General features: G+C 35.6%; 1 protein-coding gene across 5 annotated transcripts; it reads left to right on the top strand.

Annotated features, from left to right (window-relative positions):
- The first annotated feature begins 314 nt into the window (after window positions 1-314).
- Window positions 315-25,880, top strand: BMPR1A (bone morphogenetic protein receptor type 1A). Of its 5 annotated transcripts, none has more exons than XM_074154289.1 (11): window positions 315-522; window positions 10,635-10,797; window positions 12,684-12,786; window positions 14,278-14,377; window positions 15,494-15,593; window positions 16,470-16,614; window positions 17,327-17,519; window positions 17,906-18,203; window positions 18,813-18,988; window positions 19,746-19,876; window positions 20,938-25,880. In XM_074154289.1, exons 1-11 carry the CDS (start codon window positions 456-458, stop codon window positions 21,061-21,063), a joined length of 1,602 nt encoding a protein of 533 aa, XP_074010390.1. In that variant the 5' UTR covers window positions 315-455; the 3' UTR covers window positions 21,064-25,880. The 5 variants fall into 5 exon arrangements, with proteins under 5 accessions (XP_074010390.1, XP_074010393.1, XP_074010394.1 ...); XM_074154291.1 differs by lacking the exon at window positions 315-522 and adding an exon at window positions 15,243-15,248 and having other exon boundaries at window positions 10,643-10,797; window positions 20,938-21,063; XM_074154292.1 differs by lacking the exon at window positions 315-522 and having other exon boundaries at window positions 10,640-10,797; window positions 14,278-14,371; window positions 17,333-17,519; window positions 20,938-21,063.

The raw sequence follows: 25,880 nt of genomic DNA, 5'->3' as shown, positions 1-25,880 counted from the left end.
GAGTCTAAAATACATGGCTGTGACTAGTGAATTACCATATCTGATATGATAGGAATCCTATATTTGATAGGAATATAAAAACATTCCCATGGGTTGTTACCAAAAAATGTATATTTCAGAAGAACCCTGTTATTCAGTTGGATAGTAAATATGGATACTAATTTCCATTGTTGTTAATCTTTATAAACATATGCATTTTTAATTATTTTTTGCAGCTGCATGTTTGTGATCAGTGTGATGAGAAATCTTGAGGGATTTTTTTCTTACTTCAGAAATGCAATGAGTTTCTTAACACTTTTTGCTCTATCTTTCAGGAAAGGAAGTTGGAAAAGTTGCAAAATCATCTTTGCAATCAAGCACCAAATCTTGTATTAGGCTTCACCACACAGACTAAGTTTAACATTTGTCAAGCAGAAGGGCCAGTTGCCTTGCACAGGAAGGATTAAAAGTGAACAATGACTCGACTGAGAGTTTATGAGCGATTCCTTGGAGCCTACCTGCTTATCATTCTCCATGTTCAAGGTAAATATGTGCTAGTTGAAATAAGTTTATATTTTTATCTGTAACAGAGACGTGTATTCCAGTGGTTGGGGTATGTTTTTGTGGTTTTTTTTTTTTTTTTTTTTCTGTTCTTTTACAGGCAGCTAGCTTATCTGCCTGACATGCCATATAGATACTTCCCTAAAAAGAAGGATATTAACAGGGGTCGTGTGTTGTTGTAGTATAGATTATAGATTAGGTCTATTTTATCAAATGCTTAAATAGAGATAATACCAGAAAAGCATAGTTTTCTCGAGCAAGTTCTACGAGCAGCGGAATTGAAGGTTTGACTTTCTGAATTTCAGTTTCCTATCTGTGTGTGTCTTTGATCCCTTTAAACTTGACCCACTGAAGAAATTGCAGTATGCAGTTCCCCATGCCTTCTGATGCTCCCAGCAGCCAAGAGATAATATGGCATAACTGATCTAAATAAACTATAAACTTGTTATGCCTACTCAATGGGCCGAGATGAGGCTGTGTGATGTTCACAGTAGCCTGGCTTCCAGTTAGTGAAGATAGTTGTTTATGCTTCTGTTAATAGTCTTTCCAGCCACCAGTTACCAAAATCTTCTGGAAATCCAATTATCATTAGGACTTTAACTCATCTGTCAAATTGGGTTGAATTCAAAAGAAAAGTATTGGGAGCTGACTGATGTGACTATCCAAGCGCTATCAGAAATTGAAGCTTAAGTGTAAAGGTTGTAACTACTCTGTGGGAAAATCCATTTTATTATTATTTCCCTACTCCTTATTAGCACCTCCCCCTGGGAGATCTGGTTCTGCAATTGCTTGTAGTTCAGAGAAGTGTCAGCACAGCAGAATGGTATCTGAGCTGTTAGTGGTATTGCATTCTCATGTTTGGGATGTGGACAGTAGCGCTCTGCATGTCCATCAAGGTGTACATCCGTGGTTGGTCTCTGAGATTCCTTGTTCTCCCATCTGTGCACCTCTCACATTTTTGACTACCCAGAGCTTTCCATCTGTTTTGAGGGAAATAGACAAGACTAATTTGGTACTGTCATTTTAATACTTGAATATAAAAGGTTTTTTATTCTTTTAATATTTATATCAAGTACTGCTAGAGTTGGTTTTGTTTTAAGATATTCTTTGAGCTATTTACTTTCAAGAATAATAATTCAAGGAAGCCATTAAAATGGGGAGAGAAGGAAGCCTGGTAAGTATCCAAATTACAGTTCTGTTTCTGGTGCGTATCTGCAATACTAGATTAAAGGATTTTACAGAGCTGTCCCTTATTGGGAGTATGATTGATACATAGCTCGACACTGATTTTAAGAGTAGACTTGCATCAAATGTGTAATGACCTGCCCCTTCTAAGCCGCTTGATTCTGCCTCTTCCCATGTGCTTGTATTTATCCTCTTGTAACCAAGTGCCAACACGTATTTGGAAATTGCTGCAGCTTCTAACTTGGGAAGGGTGAAGCACTTAGAGCACAAGACTATACTCTTAAACATAATCCAGACCTTGATTAAGCAGTAGATGTAAATGACACTGAAAATATTTATTTGGAATTGACCAGGGGTGAGCTGTCAACTACACTAAGACCTGAATGAAATAAATAGTGCCTTAGTGCAAGGAGGATCATCCTTAAGCTCTTTCGAGTACCGTTCCACACACACATTCACAGCTAAGCTTTTATGGAACAGAAGTTCCCTCTCTGGATCTCTGCAGAATTGCAGTTGGTTAAAGATATTTAAAACGGCCATTCTTCCTTTCAACTTCCCTGTGGGGTTCAGTCCAGAAGGCTACCACAAGCAAACTGTGGCTTCTGTGGCTTCTGTGTCATTGAGTACAGCCTACAGAACTGTAAACACTTTTCTTCCAAAACTGGACAAGTGTTCCTGTATAATTGCCAAGTTACTTGAGCGCTTTCATCTTTTTAGCCTGCAGGGGCTCAGCATAGTGTCTCCTAACTTCTAGGTGTGTGCTTTAAGCGCTGATGTTTGGCTGATTTCACTTTATGTATGTGTATAGGTATTCACACACGTATTTCAGGAGTGGGAGAGAGCAAAGGTCTTGGTTTGAAACTATGTCATTGCAGCAAAGATTTCAAGGTTGAAAGCAACAAATGAACCTAAATCCAGGATTCTTCCATCTTTGTTATGTTAGTTAAGTTGGGAGAGGAAAATTCTCAAGACCAGCCCCTCTCCCTCTTGTGGACATAAAACTTTTAACTGGCAAGAACTAGCTCAATCTATTTAGACAGAAATAGCCTAGTTTGACTATAATTGAAGTTTATATACAGATTTACAAATATTTACAAGTAGCTCTAAGGTGATTACATTGGTAACAGGCACATATCACAATAAAGGAAATTCTGGTGAGAAATTAGGAAAGAAATTTTCACTGTGAATGTAGTTCAGCATTAGAACAGGCTGCTGGTTGTGCAATATCCATTAGAGAGAGTCAAAACTTGACCAGAGTGACTTCGAGCAACCTGGTCTAACTTAGAAGCTGGTCCTGCTTTGACCAGGTGGTCATATCAGGTGACTTCTAGAGGTCTCTTATGCTCTAAAATACTTCAGACACAGCAATTTGCAGTGGAGCTTGTTCTACTAGTTTGCTGCCTCTTGCAGAACATATAAGGTTCTTCCCTTGAAGAGGTTGTGAATTATATGCTTTGTTCTTTTTACTGCAATCATGGTTACCCCTTTGCATCAGTCAATATTCAGCATTTTAACTCAAAGGTGATAGCAACTGAAGGAACAATTTTTTTTTTTTTCTCTAGATACAGATAGAAATAATAATACAAGTATACAGGTTTCATAGTGACTAAAATTTAAATTACATTAGCTTCTGCTGTGATCACATTTATTAGTAATGCTTCAATAAATACCTTCTAATAAATAACATAGCTAAATAAGGTTTAAAGACCATGTAAAATTTTTTTTCAGCTTCTAAAGAAGAAATTGCCTTGTTTTAGGACTGCTGCTGACTTTCAAATCAATACTGAGTTCTGAAAGCCATGGGAAAGTTGAGCTTTCTGAAATGTTGTTGGTTCTTTGATGCAAGTTGCCTAAGGGCTTGTCTTCAGACATATGAAATATGCTTTGTTTTTAGAGATGGTGTGTAGAAAAACAGTCAAGTCTCTCTGCTTGTCCCTAGATTTACAGAGGAGTTGTGTTTGGGGGGGAAGAGGAAAGAATGAAGCTGATAGCCGTCAATTATTTGAAATTTTTATAGGAAAGAGGAAATCCAAAGTGAAAAGTCTAAAAAGTAGAAATTGAAAGTGAAAAGAATAGTTTCAGCAAGGAAAATACATGTAGAATGTTACAAAAATGCATCATAAAGGAACCAATAGAAGTTGAGAAGACATGTGAGGAGGAGAGTTTATGTGATTTCCAGAAAAAGGATGGAAAAGCAGGGAAAGTAGAAGCACCCAGCATGTGTGCTTGCAGTGACTGGCACCAAGCTTAATGGTTTGTTCCCTCACTTGATTTGGAGGCTTCTTCAAAAGGGTAGGAATCTCAGGGCTTACCAAGACCTGAGAGAATGATAATAGCAAGTGTGTCTATATATGCGCATGTATATATACGCACTAGATTCCTTAATAGATAACTATAACAAGCAAGTGGCTGCATGTGTTGATTAATGTGAAAATATTCTTACAAGAACAGCAGAAAACACAGGTCATTCCATGAAATTATTGGTGAACAGCTTTTTTCTCTCAGGTTGCTACTACAGAGCAGGGAGACACAGTGGTTACCCTTTGGATTGTATCTTCTTTGTAGCTTGTGGAACTTTGTCACTTATGTTGAGAAAGACTGAAAATAAACCTGGGTAGCAGATGGCTAGATTTGATAGTAACCTTTTCAAGAAAAACATTTTTGTATTTCCTTTTTGGGTATGGAAGGTCTTTGCAATATCTTTAGACTGGTGACTTCCTCTGCATCTTCATCCACCTACTTTTGCTCTTCTAAGGCAAGAGTTTATCAGCTTCAGTTGCAGCTGAGGACTATGCTAAATATGCTTTTGTCTTCCCACTAGTGCAGGTTTTTAGTTCAGATAACCAGTTATACTTCTGAGCAGAGTTTTTCCTTTGTTCTTATAGTGCATCGATGAGCATAACTAAACAATATATGTAATGGTATAGTTAAAGAACTTAATGTATACTTCAATAAGTTCTCCTAAATTTTGCATTTCATTACTGTCAGTTTACCATGTGATGCAGCGTTAGATATGTGGTTCATCACACCTTTATGTGTTCTTCAGAGACACTGCAGAAGACCAGTATTTTAATCCTTGTAAATTAGTTGACTAGAAATGTATTAGTAGTATTCAATATGTATGAAGAAAGGTTTATTAAAAGTTAAATTTTAAAATAATTAGTGTTAATATTCAATATTAAAACAGACTTATTAATGTTGGCATTATCTGTTAGTGAACTGACGAAAATCTGTTGAGATTTGATTTCACTGTCATTCATACTTGCTTTTATTCAAAGATTTGATATTACTTCTTTTTAACATTTATGCGCTTCTGAATTTCAGGTTGAAATAGTTACTGAATCTAAACATATAAATGAATCTGAAATAAAGAAAACATTATAAAATCTGCAGAAGGAACCTAGAGTTGTAAGAAGCTGATCTATTGCTTTGAGGACAGCGTAATTCTGTTTACCAGTGGTTTCCCCAGTGGCTGCATCTGTCTTTAGATGTCTTTAAAACATTGGCAGCAAACATTTATCGTTAAATATTTGTTTGATTATTTCAATGGATTATTAAAAGGATATGTATTTCTTTATTATAATTTCAAATCTAGTTTTAAGTAACTATATTCCTTAAAAGTCCATTTAATTTAAATTAGAATGCAGTGTACTTTTTAAAGTAAAATACACTCCAGATTTTCTTGTCTCTGACTTTTGCATTGAATACATACGAAGAGAGCAGTCTTCTGCACAAGTGACTTTTTAGGGGAAGGGAAGCGGGAGCAGAGGCTGGTTGGGAAGGTAGGGGAGCAGGGACTGACTGTCTGTGTTGAGCACTGGTATAGCTCCTGGTAGAGCTGGAGGGTGGTAGAGAGAGATTTTAAACACGTAGTCTGGGAACAGGCTGTGATTTTTAGGAACCAGTTCTGCTAGATGGAGCTACCTCTAACATGCCCAGTCTTCAGAGATCACAGGTTTGATATATAAAAATGCACTATGGGGAGAGTTTATGGTTAAAATGTCAGACACAGAGCTCATAGAAGGATTTAAGATGTTTTCTTTGCAATCATAAAACTGTTTTTTTCTGACTTCTTTAAACTTGTTTTGTGTTTTAAGAAAAAGTAACAATATTTTACTCAAGCTGTATAAGCTGTTTAATTCACTTAGGAGTTACATGTTAAATCATTATGAAAGCTTGTGATAGGCAGAAAGGTGAAATGTGCTCGTTGGGAGTGGATGATTTTGCAGTATCTGCATCCTCAATCAAGAAAAAGTACTTTAAAACTATGACATAAAAATTTCAAGGTATATCTTGTTCATAAGGGTGGCCTATCTAACATAAAGATCTTTGGTACAGCTTTCATCTTTTATGAAAAGAGCCCAGTGTGGGCAAGCCCTGGGTGTCAGCTGGCCCCAGCAAACAGCTTTAGCATCAGCAGGAAGGCAGATGAAGATGGTCTTCTGACAAAGATTCTTTTTATTAAAATATTGGATTTATTGGGTTTTACAGGCTTGGATCAGAATAGCTACAAAGAAATGCTGAGGGTACTGTAGTTCTCCTAGGATAAATCCCTTATAAGGATAATTTACTCAGGAATAAAAATGTTTTTATGTGGAACATCTATATTAATTATACCATCATGAATTCAAAAAGCTATTGAACAACTTGAATGCTATAGGCTACTGGTTCCAGCATTGCAACTTTATTTGTGGGGGTAGAGGAGATACAGTCAAGTAAGAAACTATAGGCATAATTTGACTTTTTTTATTTGTCTTCTTTCACTTACTGCTCTCTGTCTTTGCATTTCTTAATAGAGCTGGTTTTTTATGGGTTGTACAAATCTTTTCTTAGGTCAGAAGGCTTAATGAAATTGCATATGTATCCTGGCATTGAGTTGCAACCAAATTGGCTCAGTTTTTAGTGGTTAATAGCACTTCACTGTCACGCACAATACCTTTTAAAGATTATCCATATTAATACTGTTTTTCGAAGCCATGCTTTTAAGTAGACTTACTTTTGTAACAGTGGGATTTTTCATGTACTGTTCTTCTTTAAAATACATTTTATAGTCTGACTTATTTTCTATGATTGGAAGAAGTAGTTCTTTGAATAATTTACATTTTCAATCATGGGCTGGATATGATACATTGGCAGGAGTTATTCTTATTTTAAAAAGTTTTAATTTTAAACAGAAAGCCATTTTAATGCCGCCTTATCTGTAGCAGTTGTTCACACTTCTAGAAACTTAAAATTAATGTAATATGCATGAGACAATATGATAGGGCAGAGTAAATGGCGAACTGGGAACTTGAAGTCCCATCAGCTTATTTCTCCTTATCGTCTTATTCTCTGGTTACGTGGAAAGAGGAGAATATTCCAGCTCACAATTACTCTTGATATTTCAGTGAATGTTGTAAAATATATATTACAGAGCAGTTTGTATGCGTAAAGGTATGATACTGTCTTTCTCAAGGCTGGACAAACAGGCTGAAACTGGTCCAGGATCTTGAACACTTGTTCAAGTGTGTGACAGTTTATTTGCTGCTAATGGATATTATTTTGCCTCACCAGCCCAGTGCAGTTTACAGGTAGAAGAAGGAAATATTGGCGAAAGGGGCTTTGCTGTGCCTGAAATCCCGGGGTGCAAACGTTTTTCTTTTGAAGCTGCGTGTATTAGTGCACAGCATTTACACCTTTGAAGGTTATGTAAGATTTGTGGATGTGTGTTTCCTGGCTATGCCGCAGAGCTGATAACTGCATGTGTCACGGAAAAGAAGCTGTTAATTACATCATCAAGTCGTGTAGTGTCACAAGATCCCTCGGATGTGATCCTCCCTTTCTCTGTCCTGCTCCCAGGAGGAAGATAAAACAGTGTGAATGTTTGAGAGGTGGAGCTCTGAGGCTGGGGGATAATGAGAGCACTGGTGCAAGAAGGTCAGGTGGTTCCTGAAGTAACATGTCATTTAGGCATATCCTTCCTTCACTCTTGTTCGTTTACCCAGTGTCTATTAACTGGGAAAAACAACAGTGAAACATCCTGTGACCCCATTCAGATCTTGATCTCCCTTCCTAATATCTCAGGTGAATGGAAGCCAGGTCATTTTCACATTCCCCATGCCTAGCATCTTTAAGATAAACACTAATCTTTCTTGAAATACTGAAGATGAACTGTAGTATTGGAGCAAGGGACACGCTTAGGGATAGTATCTAGACAGGGGGCTATTAAAAACTTTCTTCTGAAGTGATCCCAGACAGTCTCCATATTTTCCTTTTCCTTCCCTCCCTGGATGCTTAATTAAACTCGTGTTTAATAAGAGTTCTCTTTATGGTCTTAGAAAGTAAAAAATGCAAGAGGGAAGTGTGTTTTTTTTTTTTTTCTTCCACTCCCCATTCTTTGTGCAATTCAGGTATTACCTGTAAGATGAAAACAGGCGACCGTGGAGAATTGTTCTTTTTCACATGACAAAGATAATGAAATGGTAGTCTGTTTTTGCTTTGAATAAAAATCTTTGCCTGTATAAACTGTACAAAAGGCAAGGATGCTGGTTCTTTGAAAATACAGTTAGCTATTTTGGATTTTATTTGGTATGTATTCTTCATTAACCTTGTTATACAATCCATCATAATAAATTAGGAGGAAAAATGTATTTCATCTCAGTTTTAGTATAATAGGTTGGTATACCTGTAGTCATGCATCATTGTTAGCTTACAAAGAATAATACTGCCTAAAATATCACACACCTGCATAAAAATTTTGTTCTTTCTCTTCTGAGCTAGGAGAAGCCATGCTTTAAGCGTTCGTTGATTTCTCTTCTAAGGAATTGAAAAACTGCTATGTTCAGTTTTCAGGCGAGGAAGATGGATGAGTGACTGAGACGTAGATCATAAAGTATTCAGACTTTTAACATGTGGAATGTCCCTGAAGATAAAGGGTATCTCATAATGTTAATTAGGAAAGATACCTTAGTAGTTCAAGAATATTAGAAGGAAAGACAGTATTTGTACATATGCAGTGGCTTTTCCTTTAAATATTAAGTAGAATTACCTGTTCTCTGAGAAGGCAAGGATCTCTTATATGTGAATACAGAATGTTGTCTAACATTTGTAGCACAGTATTAAAATGAGCTTTCAGTTTTTGCTGGGAAGCAAATGGTAGAAAGGGAGAGGGGACAGAGGGAGGTGCTGCTATTTCATCTGTGCAAAATTGCTTTTGGTTAAATTGGAATTACCTATTGCACAGGTGAACTCTGTGTTACTAGCACTGGACCTTCTTGTTAACAGCGTACGTACTGGGAATATTTAACTCGGGTGTTACTGAAGGACTGCTGTTTAAAAACTACATTTCAAATAAGGCGTGGCTAAGAGATTTGAGGGTTTAGGTAAATGGTGCTTTATTTCTTAGAATATACTCTTAATTGTGTCTGAAAAAGGCACAGTGTCCTTACTTTCAGGGAAGTGGCTGATTCAGAACAATGCACTGGGTGTGCTGTATTAATTGGATAAGGAAATCTGCAAGTCCGCTTTTCTTCAGAATGATAAGATCGAATTTCACAAATACTTAATTGCACATGTGGCTGAATGATATACAGTGGATGTTACAATGGAGTGATACAGAGGGTGGTATCTGCACAGGGTCTTAATTAAGTTTGTACCTTGCATCTTTCAAGCAAGGTACAACATGAGAGTAATGTTCTCATTACAGCTTGTGTTCAGTGGGTTTCACATGAAGGACTGTGAGTTTTCTGGTCAAAATATTTATTTTTTTATTCTTAGAGAAATCGAAATTTTTATTGTGACTAAAATCTTTTTGAGAGGTACTGAGGTACCTGCAATTCTTAAATTATAACTGAATTTGTAAAAGCTTCTATCAGTTCTGACTGGCTGCTCTCTTATCTTGCATGCTGAGCCTTCCACAGACTTGCTGCAAATTGGGTCAGTGCAGGTGATACTCTGTTCACAACTCTTCTAGCTTTATTTGGTTCACACTTTGAGGACTTAAGGCCAAGAATACTGTTAGGTGATGGACAGACATATTTTCTGTTGGTAAAATTACACATGATAAAGCTGGAGGAGATGGATGAAAATTTTCTCACCTCATATAGTGGTCATAAAGCATATTCCAAATGAGGCAGATAATGTTCCGAAATTATTTTTTTTCTGGATGCCCTTCGCTAAGAAGAAAACAAATGGAATTTTTCTTCTTGAATGCTTACATTCACAAAAGCACTTTAATACTATGAAGTAGAACAAATGATGCTCAACAACTCCTCCTGTTGAGAAATTGAGGGCTACTTGGAATGTAATTTAGCCCTATTTTTATTCTCTGAAAGCTCGTTTGTGTGGATGTTCATGTCATTTACTGAAATTTAATTTGCAAACAAGATTTACTTTAGTTCTGTTTTGAACTACTAATGCATACAGAGATCAAAAAACCCAAGAGATTTTGGAGTTATTACTGCTCTTCTATGAGACCGTGAATCCATAAAAAATTACTTCAGTTCAGAAAATTAGAAAATTGCATATTAAGTATGTTCAGTCATGCATAAAATTATACTATTGTGGTTATCAAGCGGTCAGCATTTTGGTTTTCTTGAACACATGAATAAGAAAGCCTTTCTTCAGAAAATTCTTACTGGTTACATCACTACTTTTCTGCCCCGCCTCAGAAAGGGAAAATATCTTTTTTCTGGTTTTATTGCTTATGGTTGAAAGATCTGCTGTTAAGATAGAAAATATTTGAGCTAAGTATTTCTCGCATGAAATTATTAACTCAAATTTCTGCCATAATCTTGGGAGAGGAGGTTCTTATGTCTTGTATAATTCAATTATTTGTTAATATAATTATTTTATTTTTAATGTTTTGCCTGTAAAGCTCTTGAACAGTTATCAGAGATGCCTTTTTTTTTTTTATTATTTTAAATGTCCAGGTCAAAATCTAGACAGCATGCTTCATGGCACAGGAATGAAGACAAATCCTGACCAAAAGAAACAAGCAAATGGAGTAACACTCGCTCCAGAGGACACCTTACCTTTTCTTAAGTGCTACTGCTCAGGACATTGTCCAGATGATGCTATTAATAACACGTGCATGTAAGTATTACATGCAGGATAGAAGAGGCTCTCTGAAGAGGCTCCTTTTTGCTCGTGAGAGAACAAAGTCTCTCTAGAGTGCTGATTTAGATTGTCAGGCGATTTGACCATAACTGATCAGAAACTCACTGGTTCTGTGGAGAGCTGAGCACTAAACCCCACAGTCATCTGCATGTAAACAATACTGCTTTCACCATTCCTTAGAACCATTTGCAACAAGTCATTTTGCCCCCAGCAACTGCTTTGAAGAACTGAGTTTTTAGGTAACCTGTAGCATTTTATAAAAGGGTGAGTATTAAATTACCTAAATCTAAACATTCTGATATGACTACCTGCTTGCTTAGTCTAATATTTCTTCACCTGGTAGTCAAAAGGTAATGTTACCAACATAGCCATTCACTGAGAATTCTTAGTTACATGTTCATTAATTGTAGAGTATGAGGAAAAGGCAGGAGGGAAAAAAGAAAAGCCTCTGAACATAACGGGACAGGAGGGTGGTTGTAACTTTGTTAGGCATAAGAATCATAACAGACTCATGGACTGATTATGTGCTTGCTTAAGGTGATGAAGTATCCTTGGATTTCCTTTTTTCTCTTCATTTCTAGTTCCATGTTTAAGGCCTTTCTGTTTTCTTCCTTAAGAATTAATACAAAGGTACATAATAGAAAGCATATTATTTGCTACTGAGTCTTCCCTTTAACACATAATATTAAGCCTCTCTAAAGCTATCACTTGGCAGATGAAGTTTTTGTGGAACCCAAAGAGGTGGAATAAACACTACTATATTTTAAAATTTAAACACATGTAGTATTTTACAAACATAGTTTTGCACCTAAAAAATGTTCAGTTAGGATCCAGTGTTCTGTCTTTCAAGTCCTTTGGTATTTATTTTTTGCTTTTTATCGCCCTCTACTGTATGCAGTCAGTATAGGCCTTACTGATTTTTTTTCCCCTCTGAACTAACAGCTGGATAGACATTATTCTGATAATAAAGGTGTTAGAGAGGCAATAACACGCAGTGTTCATGTGCAGGGTATTTTTTGGCATTATGATTTCCAAATATGCATTTCTTCATTTAAAAAAAAATAATTGGCAAAAATAATTCTGGATTTGTTTTCCTTAATATCTGTGTTGAGGGAATGAATAAATTTTGATTTACTTAATAAAATCTTAATTTTACAGGTATTGAAAACATAGACCTACCATTGTGAATTGGTTTGGGATTCCTTACAAATATTGTTGGCAATTTTATGTAGTACAGAAATCAAAGCATTTATATAAAGAGATAATGGGAAACTGAAGCGCAATTTTTTAAAAATAATGTAATCTATTTGTTATTGTCGACTTCAGAAAGGGGTTTTGGGGATTTGTTTGATTGTTTTATCCTAAAGGCTGAATATTTGAGAGAGCTTATGTGGGAAAAGTGTAGCTGAGCTTTTGACCTTGAAATAGCCACCTTTCACATACTGGGACTTCGAGAGTTTATCATTGCAATTTCAAGAACAGACACAAGTGAATTTTAATTTTCTTTTTTAACCTATAAAATGGTAGTCAGTCAGATCTTGTAGTCTTTTTTTTAGTCAGATCTTGGTTCTTCCACCCACTCAATTGTTTCTGAACAACTGTGTGTGTAGTTGGATACGAGCTTTCTTGAAGGGGGATAAGGAGGGACAAGACAGATTATTCGGGAGAAAACATCCCTACAGTGTTCTGCTTGAAAATACCATGGGGGTTTTTTGTTCTCAAACTGTATGGTAAATACTGTGTTAAAGAAGAATTTCTCTAGATATTGCCGTTCTAGTATTCTCAGTTGGTTTGTGGTCAACTAATGCTGCATATTAAACAACAAACATGCTGGTAAAGCACAACTGATATGTTTATTCCAGAACTAATGGGCATTGCTTTGCTATCATTGAGGAAGATGAACATGGAGAACCCACGCTTGCTTCTGGCTGCATGAAGTATGAAGGTTCAGACTTCCAGTGCAAGGTAAAAACATGAGATAGCATTACAAATTAAGATCTCCATGGAGATTATGTAAGGAAACTGCATAAGCAGTTTAAATCTCTGTAGTTTACAACTGCAATCATAGAATTTTACATGTTGCCACTTACCACTGAGGTAAATGGGACTGAACAGTCATGAGCAAGTAGTGACAGAAAGTGACTAAATGGTGTTTGAGCAGACTGGTACAGAATCTTAGCTTGTTGGAATTCTTTGTAAGTATCTGAAAGCCACTGACAAAATAAGCAGAGGACATCAACCTTTTACTTCTGTCAGCTGGTTCCTCAGTTGAAGAGACAACTTTATAGTCAGTCTAATTGACCTGCGTAGTTTTTGTTTTAATGTAGAATTTCTTCATTGTCTTAATTTGGAATTTCCCGTTTTCTTCAGTTCATTTGGCAGATAAGCATAATCATATGGAGTTGTCTTCACAGATTACACAAGAGCTTCCTTAAAGTTTCATAGGCATGTACACACAGTTTACCATGTGTATGTTTTCCTGTCCAACATAAAACTTTTCTTCCTTTCTAGAAGAGTTATGTGTTGTTAAATGCATGAGTATAACTTGCTTTTGATTTATAGAGGTATAATTAAGTAGACTGCTGCCTTTAGAACTTTAGAACTGAAAACAGTTAATAAAGCAGCGATTTGTTTAGAAGAGAGGGATATAGCACTAGCTGAGCAAATGAATATTGCCTTGGAGACTGGATTTTGCTTTTTCTTTCGTCACATTGCTTACATTAAACAAATCTTTCAGAGGTTATCACCAGTTTGGTTGCTGCTTTTTTTTTTTCCCCTTTCCAAAATGCTGTCACTGTTTGGATAATTAGTTTTAAAATCTCTATGACTTGAGTTTTTTCTATAATGTAGCTGTCAGTAGCACTGCTTTTTGGAAGCACTGGTGACTTCAGTTATAGCTGTGAATGTTTGGGTTTACTGCAGATCAGACCTGTGGTGTAATGATGACCTCCTGAAATTGTTCTTGTATTTATATGTGTCTTACCTTAGGATTAATTTTCATACCCTTCCATCTTTTATATGCTGTAATTAAGATGTTTTTGAAGCAAACAGTGCTGTTATGATGAGTGCAAGAGAAAAACTTCTAAAGGGATTGGGGTTTTTTGTCTTAAATTGTCCGCTTTTGACCAAGCTTAAAAATGTTGCAATGTATGAAATAGCAGTTTAACTAGAAACCATCTTTTTCTGTGCAAAAGTTAAAAAGTTCCATGAAAAATAAAATAACGTGAACATAGAATTTATGCACCTAAGAGATTAGGTGATGCTTTTCTGCCACTGTGAAGTTGTCTCATATGTTAAATGGTGAGGTTGAATTGGCTTTGGTTTTGGGTGTTTTTTGTTTTGTTTTTTTTAATAAAATAGCTTAAACTTTTGTTTGTGCTGTTTTGTATCAGTACCTGTCCCCATCCTAGCTAATCACTTCGAAATCTGAATGTTTATTCAATTCTCCTTCAACAGGATTCACCTAAAGCGCAATTGCGACGAACAATTGAGTGCTGTCGGACTGATTTCTGCAATCAGGATTTACAACCAACATTACCACCACTTGATAGTACAGGTAAACAACTCCTAGATGTTCATGCTGCTACTAATAAATGCTATGTGGATTCTGTTCTTATGAACAGGTAAAAATAAGGAGAAAATGTAATTGCAGCATTGCACAAATCTGTTTTTTCCTTACTAAGTAATTTTGATATGGAGCTCTCTACTACATGTCATACTGTATTTCCAGTTTTCCTTTTCTGCCACTTCTAAGTTAATCTTTTCCTCCGTCAGTCACTCATGGTATTTTTATTCTCGTAGTCAGTTTGCTCATGCCTTGATCTGTGAACTTTTGATCTGTTTTTGTTTTATTTCCACAGCCTGTTCTCTTTTGTTTTTAAATTTATTTTCTTTAACTCTGCAGTGCTGTTGCCATGATGAATCTATATTAGTTTTCTGACATTGTTAGCTGTTATCTACTCTAATTCTCTTCTTTCTGTTGTTTCCAGTGAAAAGAGTTTATATTTTCATGCATTTAGTCATTCATTGCTGGACAAGTTGAACTGGATTAAGTGTGGTTTAATACCTTCTCAGAATCTTACTGCTGTAAATCCTTCATTTCTATTTCTAAGAACAATCTAACGAGTCAACCCAAACCCAACAACTCCAAACTCAAGTTAAATCTTTTTGGTTGTCATCCAAATGAAATTATCCCTGCTTTTCTGATGTAAATACTCGCCTTTATACTAAAAGACTATAAATTTTGTGTGATTTCATTTGAACTGATATGTTACGGGTATCAGCTGTCTTGGTCCTTTCTGACATTTTGTGAGGCATACTGTTGTGGAATCACAGATTGGTGGAGGGTTGGACAGGACCTCTGGAGATCATCTGGTGCAGCCCCCCTGCTCAGGCAGGGCCACCTAGAGTCAGTTACACAGGACAATGTCCAGATGACTTTTGAGTATCTCCAAGGAGGGATATGCCATGACCTCCTTGGGCAACCTGTACGACTTCTTGATCACCCTCACAGTAAAGAAGTATTTCCTGATGTTCAGACAAAATCTCCTGTGTTTCAGTTTGTGCACATTCATATATACAGTTTATGAAAATGTCATGCCTAAATAAACTGTTTTCAATAGATGCTTAATTAATAGACTTTGGAAAATTAACTTTTTTTTTTTTTAAATAGATGGGCTTTTTGATGGCAGCATTCGTTGGATGGCAGTGCTGATTTCTATGGCAGTCTGCATAATTGTCATGATCATCTTATTTAGCTGCTTTTGTTACAAGTAAGGAAAGCACTTTATTGGCAATGTTTTTAATTTCCCAAATGAGTGTGAACAGAACAGTTACTTTGTAAATGTACTTCGTTAATCACATGTATTTCTGACAATATATTGGAATTGAAACTGTTGTAATTTAATTTCACATTTCTGTGGGTAGCAGTTTGCATTGCTAGGTAAAATGAAATCTTCACAGCATAGACTTTAAGTGAATTTGATCCTTTTCTCTGGCTACAAAGTGTTTACAGTTTTCTAAGCTACATACAGCTTTGTGCTACAGTATCCAGTAAACAGGATTATCTTAATGCTTTTTATGTTTTTGGATCTTCAGTCACTTTTGATAGTGAAATTCCGTCTACTTCCGAGATTCACCTTTGTGAAGTGCTTTTGCACACCTAAAGAGACAAGGATGCATTTTATAACTTTTCCTTTTTCTGCTGTGTTTCAAAACAGCTGAGCTATGACAATTCATGCAAGTGCAGTTTAAGAGACAATGCCGGCTTCTGTCAGCTCCAGTCCTATGCTGGAGAGATGATCTGTTGTTATAGGAGTTTCAGTAGAAACGTGCATGTGCAAGCCTTGTCTGCCATGGTTCAAGGTTCAGTTTATTAGTTTAAATCAAACCCAACGATGTTATGCTAGTAACACTGGCTGTGAGCTGTGTATAAAAATGCTGTGTTTCCTTCTGACTCATAATAAGCTGACATGCCTCTACATGCATTACAACTTCTTAATATTAAAAAAAAAAACACGTAAGTTACATTTCTGAAAAAAATAGTCCAGTAAGAAACTTATTTAAATAGTTTTTTGCCTAGCTCAATTTACGACATATTTTGAAGAGTGTTTGGGAGTTCATCTTAACTTCTCCTGTTATTTTTGCAGGCATTACTGTAAGTCAATGGCAAAGAGGCACTGTTATAATCGTGACCTGGAACAAGATGAAGCATTTATTCCAGCTGGGGAGTCATTAAAAGACCTTATTGACCAGTCACAGAGTTCTGGGAGTGGATCAGGACTACCGTTGTTGGTAAATCATAAACTAACTTTTTTTTTTTCACTGAACTTCTCTCCATCAAATGTACCTATTGCATAGAACAAAGCAGTTTATCCAGACAATATGTTCATTATTTTACTATATATGTACAAAAGCCCATCTTACACATAACTAAAATGAAGTGCAAAATTAGATTATATATTAGGAAATCTGTTGGCATCAGCAAAATTTAAAGAAAAATTAGAGCCTATGGACCCTAAGATTAAAAATGCAATGAATGGATAATACAGGTGTCAAATTGAGCAAACTCAAAGATTATTTTTTTCTTAGTGTCCACTGTCCAATAAAATAGATTTGCTTTTTATTGGCTCATTCATAATTTTTGATTCACCATCCTATATAATTCTTGCATTAAAATTAGCCAGTGAGACAGATGAATGTAGTTCTGTATAAAATAGAAATAAATAGAATGCAAGAGAATGCATCTGAATTAAATAAGAAGTTGAGCTGATGTAATCTTTTGGGGTTTGTTGTACAGCTCTTCCTTGGAGGTAGCAATAATGAGTCTGAAATGGGAATAATGGAAAATAATATAGAACAAATTTTACAATGAGATCGAAATTCAAAGCAATCCAGGTTCAAGAAACAGCTTGTCCAGGTGCTTTTGGTTAATTGCTGGGTTTCCCTCCTCTACCTTCTCCTCTTTTTTTTTTTTTTTTTTTTTTTTTTTCCCCCCCTTCCCCAGGTTCAGCGCACTATTGCCAAACAAATTCAGATGGTGAGGCAAGTCGGAAAAGGGCGATATGGTGAAGTGTGGATGGGTAAATGGAGAGGTGAAAAAGTTGCAGTGAAAGTGTTTTTCACCACAGAAGAAGCCAGTTGGTTCCGAGAAACAGAGATTTACCAAACTGTTTTAATGCGTCATGAAAACATCCTTGGTAAGGAGGCAGTACATTGTTTGGCTACTGGAGGGCTTGAGTGAGGGTGAAGGAGGAGGAGTTCTTAGTGGCTTTAGGGGTATGTGGTGGCTTCTATGGAATAATCAGATGGATATCCCTTAATGCGTGCTAATAAAATTTTATTAAAAGGGTAGAATCTTGCTGCTCCAGGATGGAAATGTGTCTGCAATCTTTTTGCTGGAAGACGGGAATGGTAGCCTCATGTATAGTTGAAATCTGAGCTTTTACATTATTAGTTTTCATAAGGGGAACAGATATGTTTTGATACAGTCCAAGACAATGTAGCTTTAGGAATTCTTACTAAATCTGTTGCATAAAACAAAATATGTACAAATAAATGGTAACTTTCTTTTTATATCTCATAGGTTTCATAGCTGCAGATATTAAAGGTACTGGCTCCTGGACACAGCTTTACTTGATCACAGATTATCATGAAAATGGATCATTGTATGATTTCCTGAAATGCACTACGCTAGACAACAGGGCTCTCCTTAAACTGGCGTATTCTGCTGCATGTGGTCTGTGCCATCTACACACAGAAATCTATGGGACACAAGGCAAGCCTGCTATTGCACACAGGGACCTGAAGAGTAAAAACATCTTGATAAAGAAAAATGGAACCTGCTGCATTGCTGACTTGGGTCTTGCAGTCAAGTTTAACAGGTAGATGAACAAATCCTCTGTAATGGGAAAACTTTTATTTATTTTTTTTTTTAATGTGCCAGATGTCAAACTTAAAAGGAAGATAGAGTCATTTGGTTGCATGCTTTCAGGTTTTTTTCCAGTTTTGAGAGTAAAATGCTGTTCTTCCTTTGAATGCTGGTAAGCATCAAGATGAAAATAGGTTGTTAAGAGAACAATGAAAGACTCTTGTGGAAAATAAAAGTAGCTTTGTAGAGGAAAGGAAGAAGAGACTAATTAATTTGTTACTCAAAACTGGCCTTTCATAATAATTGCTATCATGTAGCTTCATTATAAATTATCTCATAGGAAATTTGAACAGTGTAAAAGGAGTTGAATCTTAATTGAAAAAGTAATACTATAATAGTATTATTGAATACTTTTTTTTTAAGTTCAATGGAGCCAGAGAATTGTCTTTTGCTATAATAGAGCCTGAAAGAAAGCATAGGCCTAAGTGTAGTATGGGGAGGGAAAGAAAAGAATTTAATTTGTTAAGGGGAGCTTTGCAGTGTAATGGTTGCATCATACAGGATTTCATACCGTGTCCTGTAGTAGTCCACAATTCACTAACTTCCTAATATTTTCATATAGTGACACAAACGAAGTTGATGTTCCCTTGAATACTAGAGTGGGAACAAAACGTTACATGGCTCCAGAGGTCCTAGATGAAAGCCTGAATAAAAACCATTTTCAACCGTACATCATGGCTGATATCTACAGTTTTGGGCTGATCATTTGGGAAATGGCTCGGCGCTGCGTCACAGGAGGTAAACTTTTAAATATTCTGTATAAAATCTACTAGGCCCTTGTCTCACTTTAACAACACTTCTCCAGGAAATAATATAACAAGCCTTCTATATCAACAGGATTGTGTTCTTTAAAAGCAGTAGTAACAGTCTGTCAAGAGTACAGCTTGAAAAATACTGAACTTTTTGATTGTTACAAGTAAGCATCTCGAGCTTTTTTTCCTTGCTCAAAAAGCAGAGTGACTGGGAGAAATAGGGGGTTATATTTCACCCTCTGTTACTAATAAAACTTTTAAAATGTAATCAATAAGATATTATTCTTTTGTTATACTTTCTTGCCTTTCTGGTGTCATTCAGTTTTCTCCTTACACATTTTTGTAACTCATCCTTCCTTTTCTTTCACTCTTCTTTTGTGACCTTATAGATATTTACTTGTGTTCCCTTCTTCCTTGTTACGCTTTTCCTCTGTTTCTTTGTGGCATGTGGTAGATTAGAAGTCGTCAAACTCTACATTGGGACAGTGTCCCCCAAAGTCAAAGGGACTGCAAGGAATTATTGTAGCTATTAAACTTAATATTCATAATATTGGATCTTTTCTGGTAAATGCCTGATTGTTATAGTGAAATTTTTGGATTTTTATCATAGTATAACACTGTGGTGGGTTTGCCTTGGCACAAAATTGAGTTAACTTTTGCTCCTGCCTAAGAAAATCTCAGAGGAGATGTATAGATTTTTTTTTTTTTTTTTAATGGTTCTTATCTTTCACAATTATTTCCAGGTATTGTTGAAGAGTATCAGTTGCCATATTACGACATGGTGCCAAACGATCCATCCTATGAGGACATGAGAGAAGTGGTGTGTGTCAAACGCCTACGCCCAGTAGTATCGAATAGATGGAATAGTGATGAAGTGAGTATACTGAAAGGAAAAATTAGTTCAGTTTGTTCATTAACATGGAAGGGTATTTTAATTTAATAAATACTAAAACATTGTAAAATAGGGACTACATTCAGCCATTTTGAAAACCTCACAGCAACAACAGGAGAAATATATGTTTGAAGTCAACTCAAAATACTGTATTTTTAATTTATCTTTTCAGTGATCTAAGGGGAATATACCCTTAAGCAGCATCAAAGTGTATGAATGCTGCTCTGAGATCTTCTTTTTAGATAGTGGAATATTTTTTTAGAGTTTTGATTTGAGCTAGAACTTAAATGAGTTCTTAATTGGTTTTATTAGTCTTAATGTATATAGCATATTGGTTTTTCGCTTAAGGTATTCTGTGGAATATGAAGCGATTTCTTTGCTTCAAATCAAAAAGATTTCCTCTTTTCTTTTTTTACTGTACGTTTCAGGGCAAGCTATGATGTAACTAAAATATTAAAATTATTTGTGTTTTTAAAGGGCCACAGCTTGAACAGGGTAACTAAGACATAACTATTTCATGTAGCAAGCTAGATATGCCATATCCTTTCTTCCCCAAGTTCTTGATTTCTTTTAGGAATTACCATTTTTTTCCATGTTATTTTTGACTACTGAAAGAACTTCTGTCACATCTTCATTTTCTGTTCTCTACTGTTTTTCTGTTATATATGTGGACATTTTTCTGCTTATTGCTACCGTTTTTGTACTGCTGTTCTTGAGTTGTAATAAGTTCTGGTAATGCTTCTTTGTGAAACTGAAGAAACGCTTCAATTAGTTCCAGCTACTGTAATACCAGGCAGTGAAGGGGAGGAAAAAGATGATTTGGGACATGGTTCTTGGTAGTTTTGATGGGGTTTTTGTTGTGGTGGTTTTTGTTTAGTTGATCTATTTATAATAGTTCTCTATTAGCAATTTTGCAGAAAATGTAGAAGTTGCACATTTGGACTTCAGAGTTCTATAACTTGGGCTTGACAGTGAACCGAAATTATACACCTCTCAGGTCTGTTAATTGTTACAATACTGTTCCTTTGTTTCATATTTTACAGTGTTTAAGAGCAATATTGAAATTAATGTCTGAATGCTGGGCTCATAATCCTGCCTCACGGCTCACCGCCTTGAGGATCAAGAAGACACTTGCCAAGATGGTGGAATCACAAGATGTAAAGATTTGACATAGTAAATGGACATGGGAGAGCAAAGGTGGACTCCTAGATGTTTTCACTCAAAAATGGGTGAGACCTATATGGAAAGAGGAAATAACTGAGATTCAGTATATTTTCTCAGCACACCTCTACAGGCTGCTAATCAAATCTTTCAGTACTTCATAGACTGTGATACTGAGAGCATCTGTACACTACATGCTACGTATATGGACAGCCTTGATAAAATACACGTTTTGGTTTTGTTTGAGCTGCATTGAGACTTCAGTCATACTTAGTGAGTCTCCAGTAAAACTCTGGGTACTGAATTGAATGTTCAGATTACAGTGCTTTCTGTGAAAGCCTAACAAGCTATATGGATTCAACAGAGATGGAGAATATAAGCTTTTTTTTGCCTTCTACCTGATAAAATCTAGTCAATCCATGCAAGATTTTGTGAAACAGCCTGTACGTTATGAATCTGTCTGTGATACTACTCAGTTTAACAGTTCCTCATGCCTTTATGTGTGTGCCAGGATTATTTTGCTGTCATTTGGAATAGATAAGAAACCATTTAAATGAACAAAGTTTTATGGTCAGGGCTCCATGCATTTTGTGGCTCCACAATCAGAGATTTGCTACAGAGTTTACTCCTTGCCATTAAGTTATCTTCTGGAATGTCAGTTTTAATTTCGTTTTTGTTCTTGATTTAGTCACAAGGAGAACTGCAAAAATGTGAACCATTAATATATTAAAGGGATGCCTACCTGAGTCTGTAGAGCGCTTGAAACAATCTTTTTTAGATGTATAGACTGCCTTGGTTATCTTACTTGCAGTCTAGTTGGCTCAGTAATTGGATGATTATGGAATTTGGCGTATTCTTCACAATGCCACATGCAACCGTTGTTTTTGCTGTAGAATACTTAACATCTCAACAGAAAGACCATTGGTGATATGTTTTGCTTTTCTACTTTATTAGGACTCACTGGTAGGTGTCTGTCATGCTCTGAACTTTTTTCCATACAGGAGGGAATCAGCTGTAGGAGCATGCATTTTCATCATTTGACAAAACTAGGCAGAAGATAAGTTTTGAAAGGCTTGAGAACAAGTCTAGTTTACGGACACAAAAGAGGGAAGGCAGGAGATGCAGGCCAGGCACTTGGAAGATTAGAGAATACAGTGAAGGTCAAGGCCAGGGGAACTGAATATGTGAACTGTTGAAGATAAGATCCACGATGTGCAGAAGACTTTGAGCTGGGTTGCCCTAATGTAAATACAGAAGGCCATGTCTGTGGGCCGCTTAGTGCACAGTTACAAAATTCAAGATTTGAGACAAGGTAAATCAGTGGTGTTTTAAGTTCTAGTTTGGGAGGAATGGCATTGAAAGGATCGTTCACGAAGATAGAGTCAGTCAACATAATTGCAAAATTTGGTCCTATTGTGCCAACTGTTTGGCATGCACAGGAAACTGTAGTTCCCTCCTTTTCTTCACTGATCCAGACAAGTTGGTTAAAAACCAGAAGCCCTCCATGAGGTTACTGTAAGGCAGAATTACTGATTTATAACTCCTTTGGCACTTCTGCTTTGAAGTTAGAAAATAGTATCATAACTCAAGTTGAAGTTTCAAACACGTGAATCATTAGAAGAATGAATACACAGTATTGGAACCATTGAACTTATTTGATAATTTAAGTGCCTATAACTTTGTACTGTAAATCTTGTTCTAGATCACTTTAAAAAGGGAAGCTATTTATATGGTGTGTTTTGTGCTTTGGTAAAAAAAAACCCACCTAGTCCTAGGTACATGTGTACAATTAGATACATGCACACACACATACATATGCCATAGTTGAGATTTGAAGAAAAAAGTTAGGAATAATATTAAAATTGATGAAAAAATGTTAAAACTTCAGATTGATTTATGCCAGATTTTTGTTGTCTTAAAATATGTACATGGAGATCGTTTTGATATGTGTTTAAATTTCCCTTGAAAATACAACTGATAGAAAACAATGTAATGCAGAACTAATGTGATTTGTGAACAATTACAACATTCTAACATGTTATTTTTTTGTTCTAATTCTGTAGTTCACATAATGTAAATGGTCAGGCAAAAGATTGCAGTATTTTCATTTTCTATTGTGATGTACAGACTTTATTTAACAGTTCTACGTATTATAGAAAACTAGCTATTTCGAGGGACATTTTTTTAAAAAAATAAAGTCATTACTTTTGTTCAGTAATGCCTTTAAGTATTAATATGTATTCTTGCTGAAAACTTCATAAGCGTGTCAGCTATGATTTTAACTTATTTGAAAACAGCAAAAGATATAATCTTGTGCCACAATCCTCCTGAAAAAGGGCTTTTTAAAAGAATATTTCTCCGTCCATTGCCAAGAAATATATGTTTGATATTGTTACTCATTTCCTCGCACATAATTTTTGCACAGGTAGTTGGAAAATATTTGGTATGAGCCAAAAAAAGTAAGGGTTATGCGCTTTTTTTTTTCCTTCTGTAGGATTTTTATCAATAAGAAGGAAAAATGTTTATGTCAACTTTCAGAGCATGGAGGTCTATTTAAATTAACCCATTCCTATTTAGAATATTTTTCAATTTCTTTTAGAATTTGCCACAAAATTATTAACTGTAAACTTGTTTTGTGATTATTTTTTTTATTTTTTTTTTAAAATTCGTTTTTCCCAAGTCTTCAGGAAGCCATTGCTGGAAGTGTGAATTTCAATAGTTTTTAATTATTCACATAATTTCTCTTTCATTGTTTAGACATTTGCAAGACAATAAGATGGTGATCTTTGGTAGACATCTTAAGACCTGAATTGATTTGCACATTCACTTTAACACCGCAGCAGTGGCTCACATCTGCTAAGATGATCTTTGAAAGGAAAAAAACCTTAATTTTCCAGCACTTCAGTTACTAGATTCATACCCAAAACATATCATGCATGTGCAGTTGTCATGGTCCTGAACAGGAGCTGCTAGGTCTTTAGCATTCCTTGATTCCCTAATACTCTATAAATGTTATCGCTTAAAGGACCTGGTTGCATAAAGCACTTGAGCCTATATCTACACTCCATGCAAAGTCATTCTCTTTGCAGCCTAAGTATGTCTATACTGATATTTTAGCAATCATTTGGAAAAAAAATCTTTGCTTAAAGCTAGCCCATTAATTTTTACTTAATTAAGCATACTTAGTGCAGATTCTAAAGCTAAGTTGTTGCTTTATGCAAAACTGTAGAGTTCAAAAGCCTTTAAGGTCAGGGAGGGGTAATAGTATTAAACTGTTGGAGTGTGATTGATCTCATTTTGATCAAAATTTTAAACACCTGTCATCCAAAAAAATTATTGCCCAAAACTGGCACGTTTTTCATTCTTTTTGTTTTAAATGTAAAAATCAGAAGTATGGAAAATATCTTGGGATGTCTCAAGACTGTGCTTTGGAAGTTCTTAAACACTCACATACGGAGGATTTTAATTTTTTTTTAATTTATTTAACCTGTTCCATGTGATTTCCTTTAGGTGCAAAATAATTTAAGTCACTTAGATAATTCTTACTGTTACAGCAACTGAAAGGAAAGTGTCTGTGTTCCTGGTTAACTTGTAAATTCCATAAGAAATGTGATAGTCCTACAGAAAAATGTAGGCTTACATTTTGCGTTTATGCAGAGTTTTACTCAATATGTAATTTTTCCTGAGTTTTACTCAAGAAACAGACATTTTTCCCAATATCCATCACTTTTTCCCAATTATTTTCTTAATTAGTCTATTTTGATGTATTGAATAAAATATAAAATCAATATTTTAAGTTACCTCCATAGTAGTCTAGAATCAAATTTTAGATCTTGATCTAAATGACCATTTGAATGTGTTTATAAAACAAATCGTTTCGATACATTTCATCTACTCTATGTTCACAGACTGTATTTTAACAGTCTAAAATGTTTGGAAAGCAAAGATACTGAGTTAAAAAGCATTCTTTGGCTACTGCAGATATTTTTAAAGGGAAGTTACACGCTCATCAGCTGTTAGAATGATTTAGCGCTTCCTCATTCTTCTGTCAGTGCCTCTGAACTCAAAAGTCTTTATCCTGTGCCCACAATCTTTATTCCAAATAGGGGTGATGTCTAAAAATGGCTGGCAATGTTGCACAATACAGTGCTTTATGGAGCCATGGTGTATTAGCCTTGGTTGGTATTGCTGAAGTGGAGTGCACATTACTTCTAATTTTTGAACAAATCTCATGTACTTGTTGCTTTGTAATATTTTGCCTTTGAATGCAATTATAGAAGCCCACCTCATGTAGTGTGACGTTTGTGCTCTGACATGCCGTGCCCAAAATGAAATGTACTATATTGTATACAAGAAGAATAAATAACGTTGTAGTTAACCTAGGGAAGATGTAAATAAAATATGAGAGAAGAGTGGAACAAGACAAATGGTCACACTCTTGTGTGTGTTATATGCCAGAAGTGTAGAATACTCCTTTAAAAATGTAACACACTAATGTATTTTGTACAGCATCTGCTTTAGAAGGTGCCTTATTGAGTTTACCATGAATTGCTTGTTCTGTACACAGATTATGTCCAATGTATCATTTTTAAGTAAATAACCTTATTTTAGTACACATTAGTTATGTGTTTTGTTACTATAAGATTTTGCCTTAAAAATGTAATGACTTGGAAATCATAATACTGTAACTAAACAATTCCCTACTTTTTAATACCTCGTTTATGGGTTTTTTTCCCCACAGTCTTTGAATAAGTTGTTGCTTTTACTGTTCAATGGTGTTCGGAATTATTTGGTGCTCTGTGTTCCTTGGACTAAATTTGGGCAC

This window comes from Numenius arquata, chromosome 10, assembly GCF_964106895.1.
Source record: "Numenius arquata chromosome 10, bNumArq3.hap1.1, whole genome shotgun sequence".
NCBI lineage: Eukaryota > Metazoa > Chordata > Aves > Charadriiformes > Scolopacidae > Numenius > Numenius arquata.
Note: the sequence above shows the minus strand (reverse complement) of the source record. Positions and strands in the feature narration are given on the sequence as shown.

Excerpts from the sequence above, each read along its gene's own strand:
- BMPR1A (XM_074154289.1), top strand. The coding sequence starts at position 456 with ATGACTCGACTGAGAGTTTATGAGCGATTCCTTGGAGCCTACCTGCTT. Across the intron at positions 523-10,634 it reads TATCATTCTCCATGTTCAAG|GTCAAAATCTAGACAGCATG; the intron begins GTAAATATGTGC and ends TTAAATGTCCAG. Across the intron at positions 12,787-14,277 it reads GTTCAGACTTCCAGTGCAAG|GATTCACCTAAAGCGCAATT; the intron begins GTAAAAACATGA and ends CTCCTTCAACAG.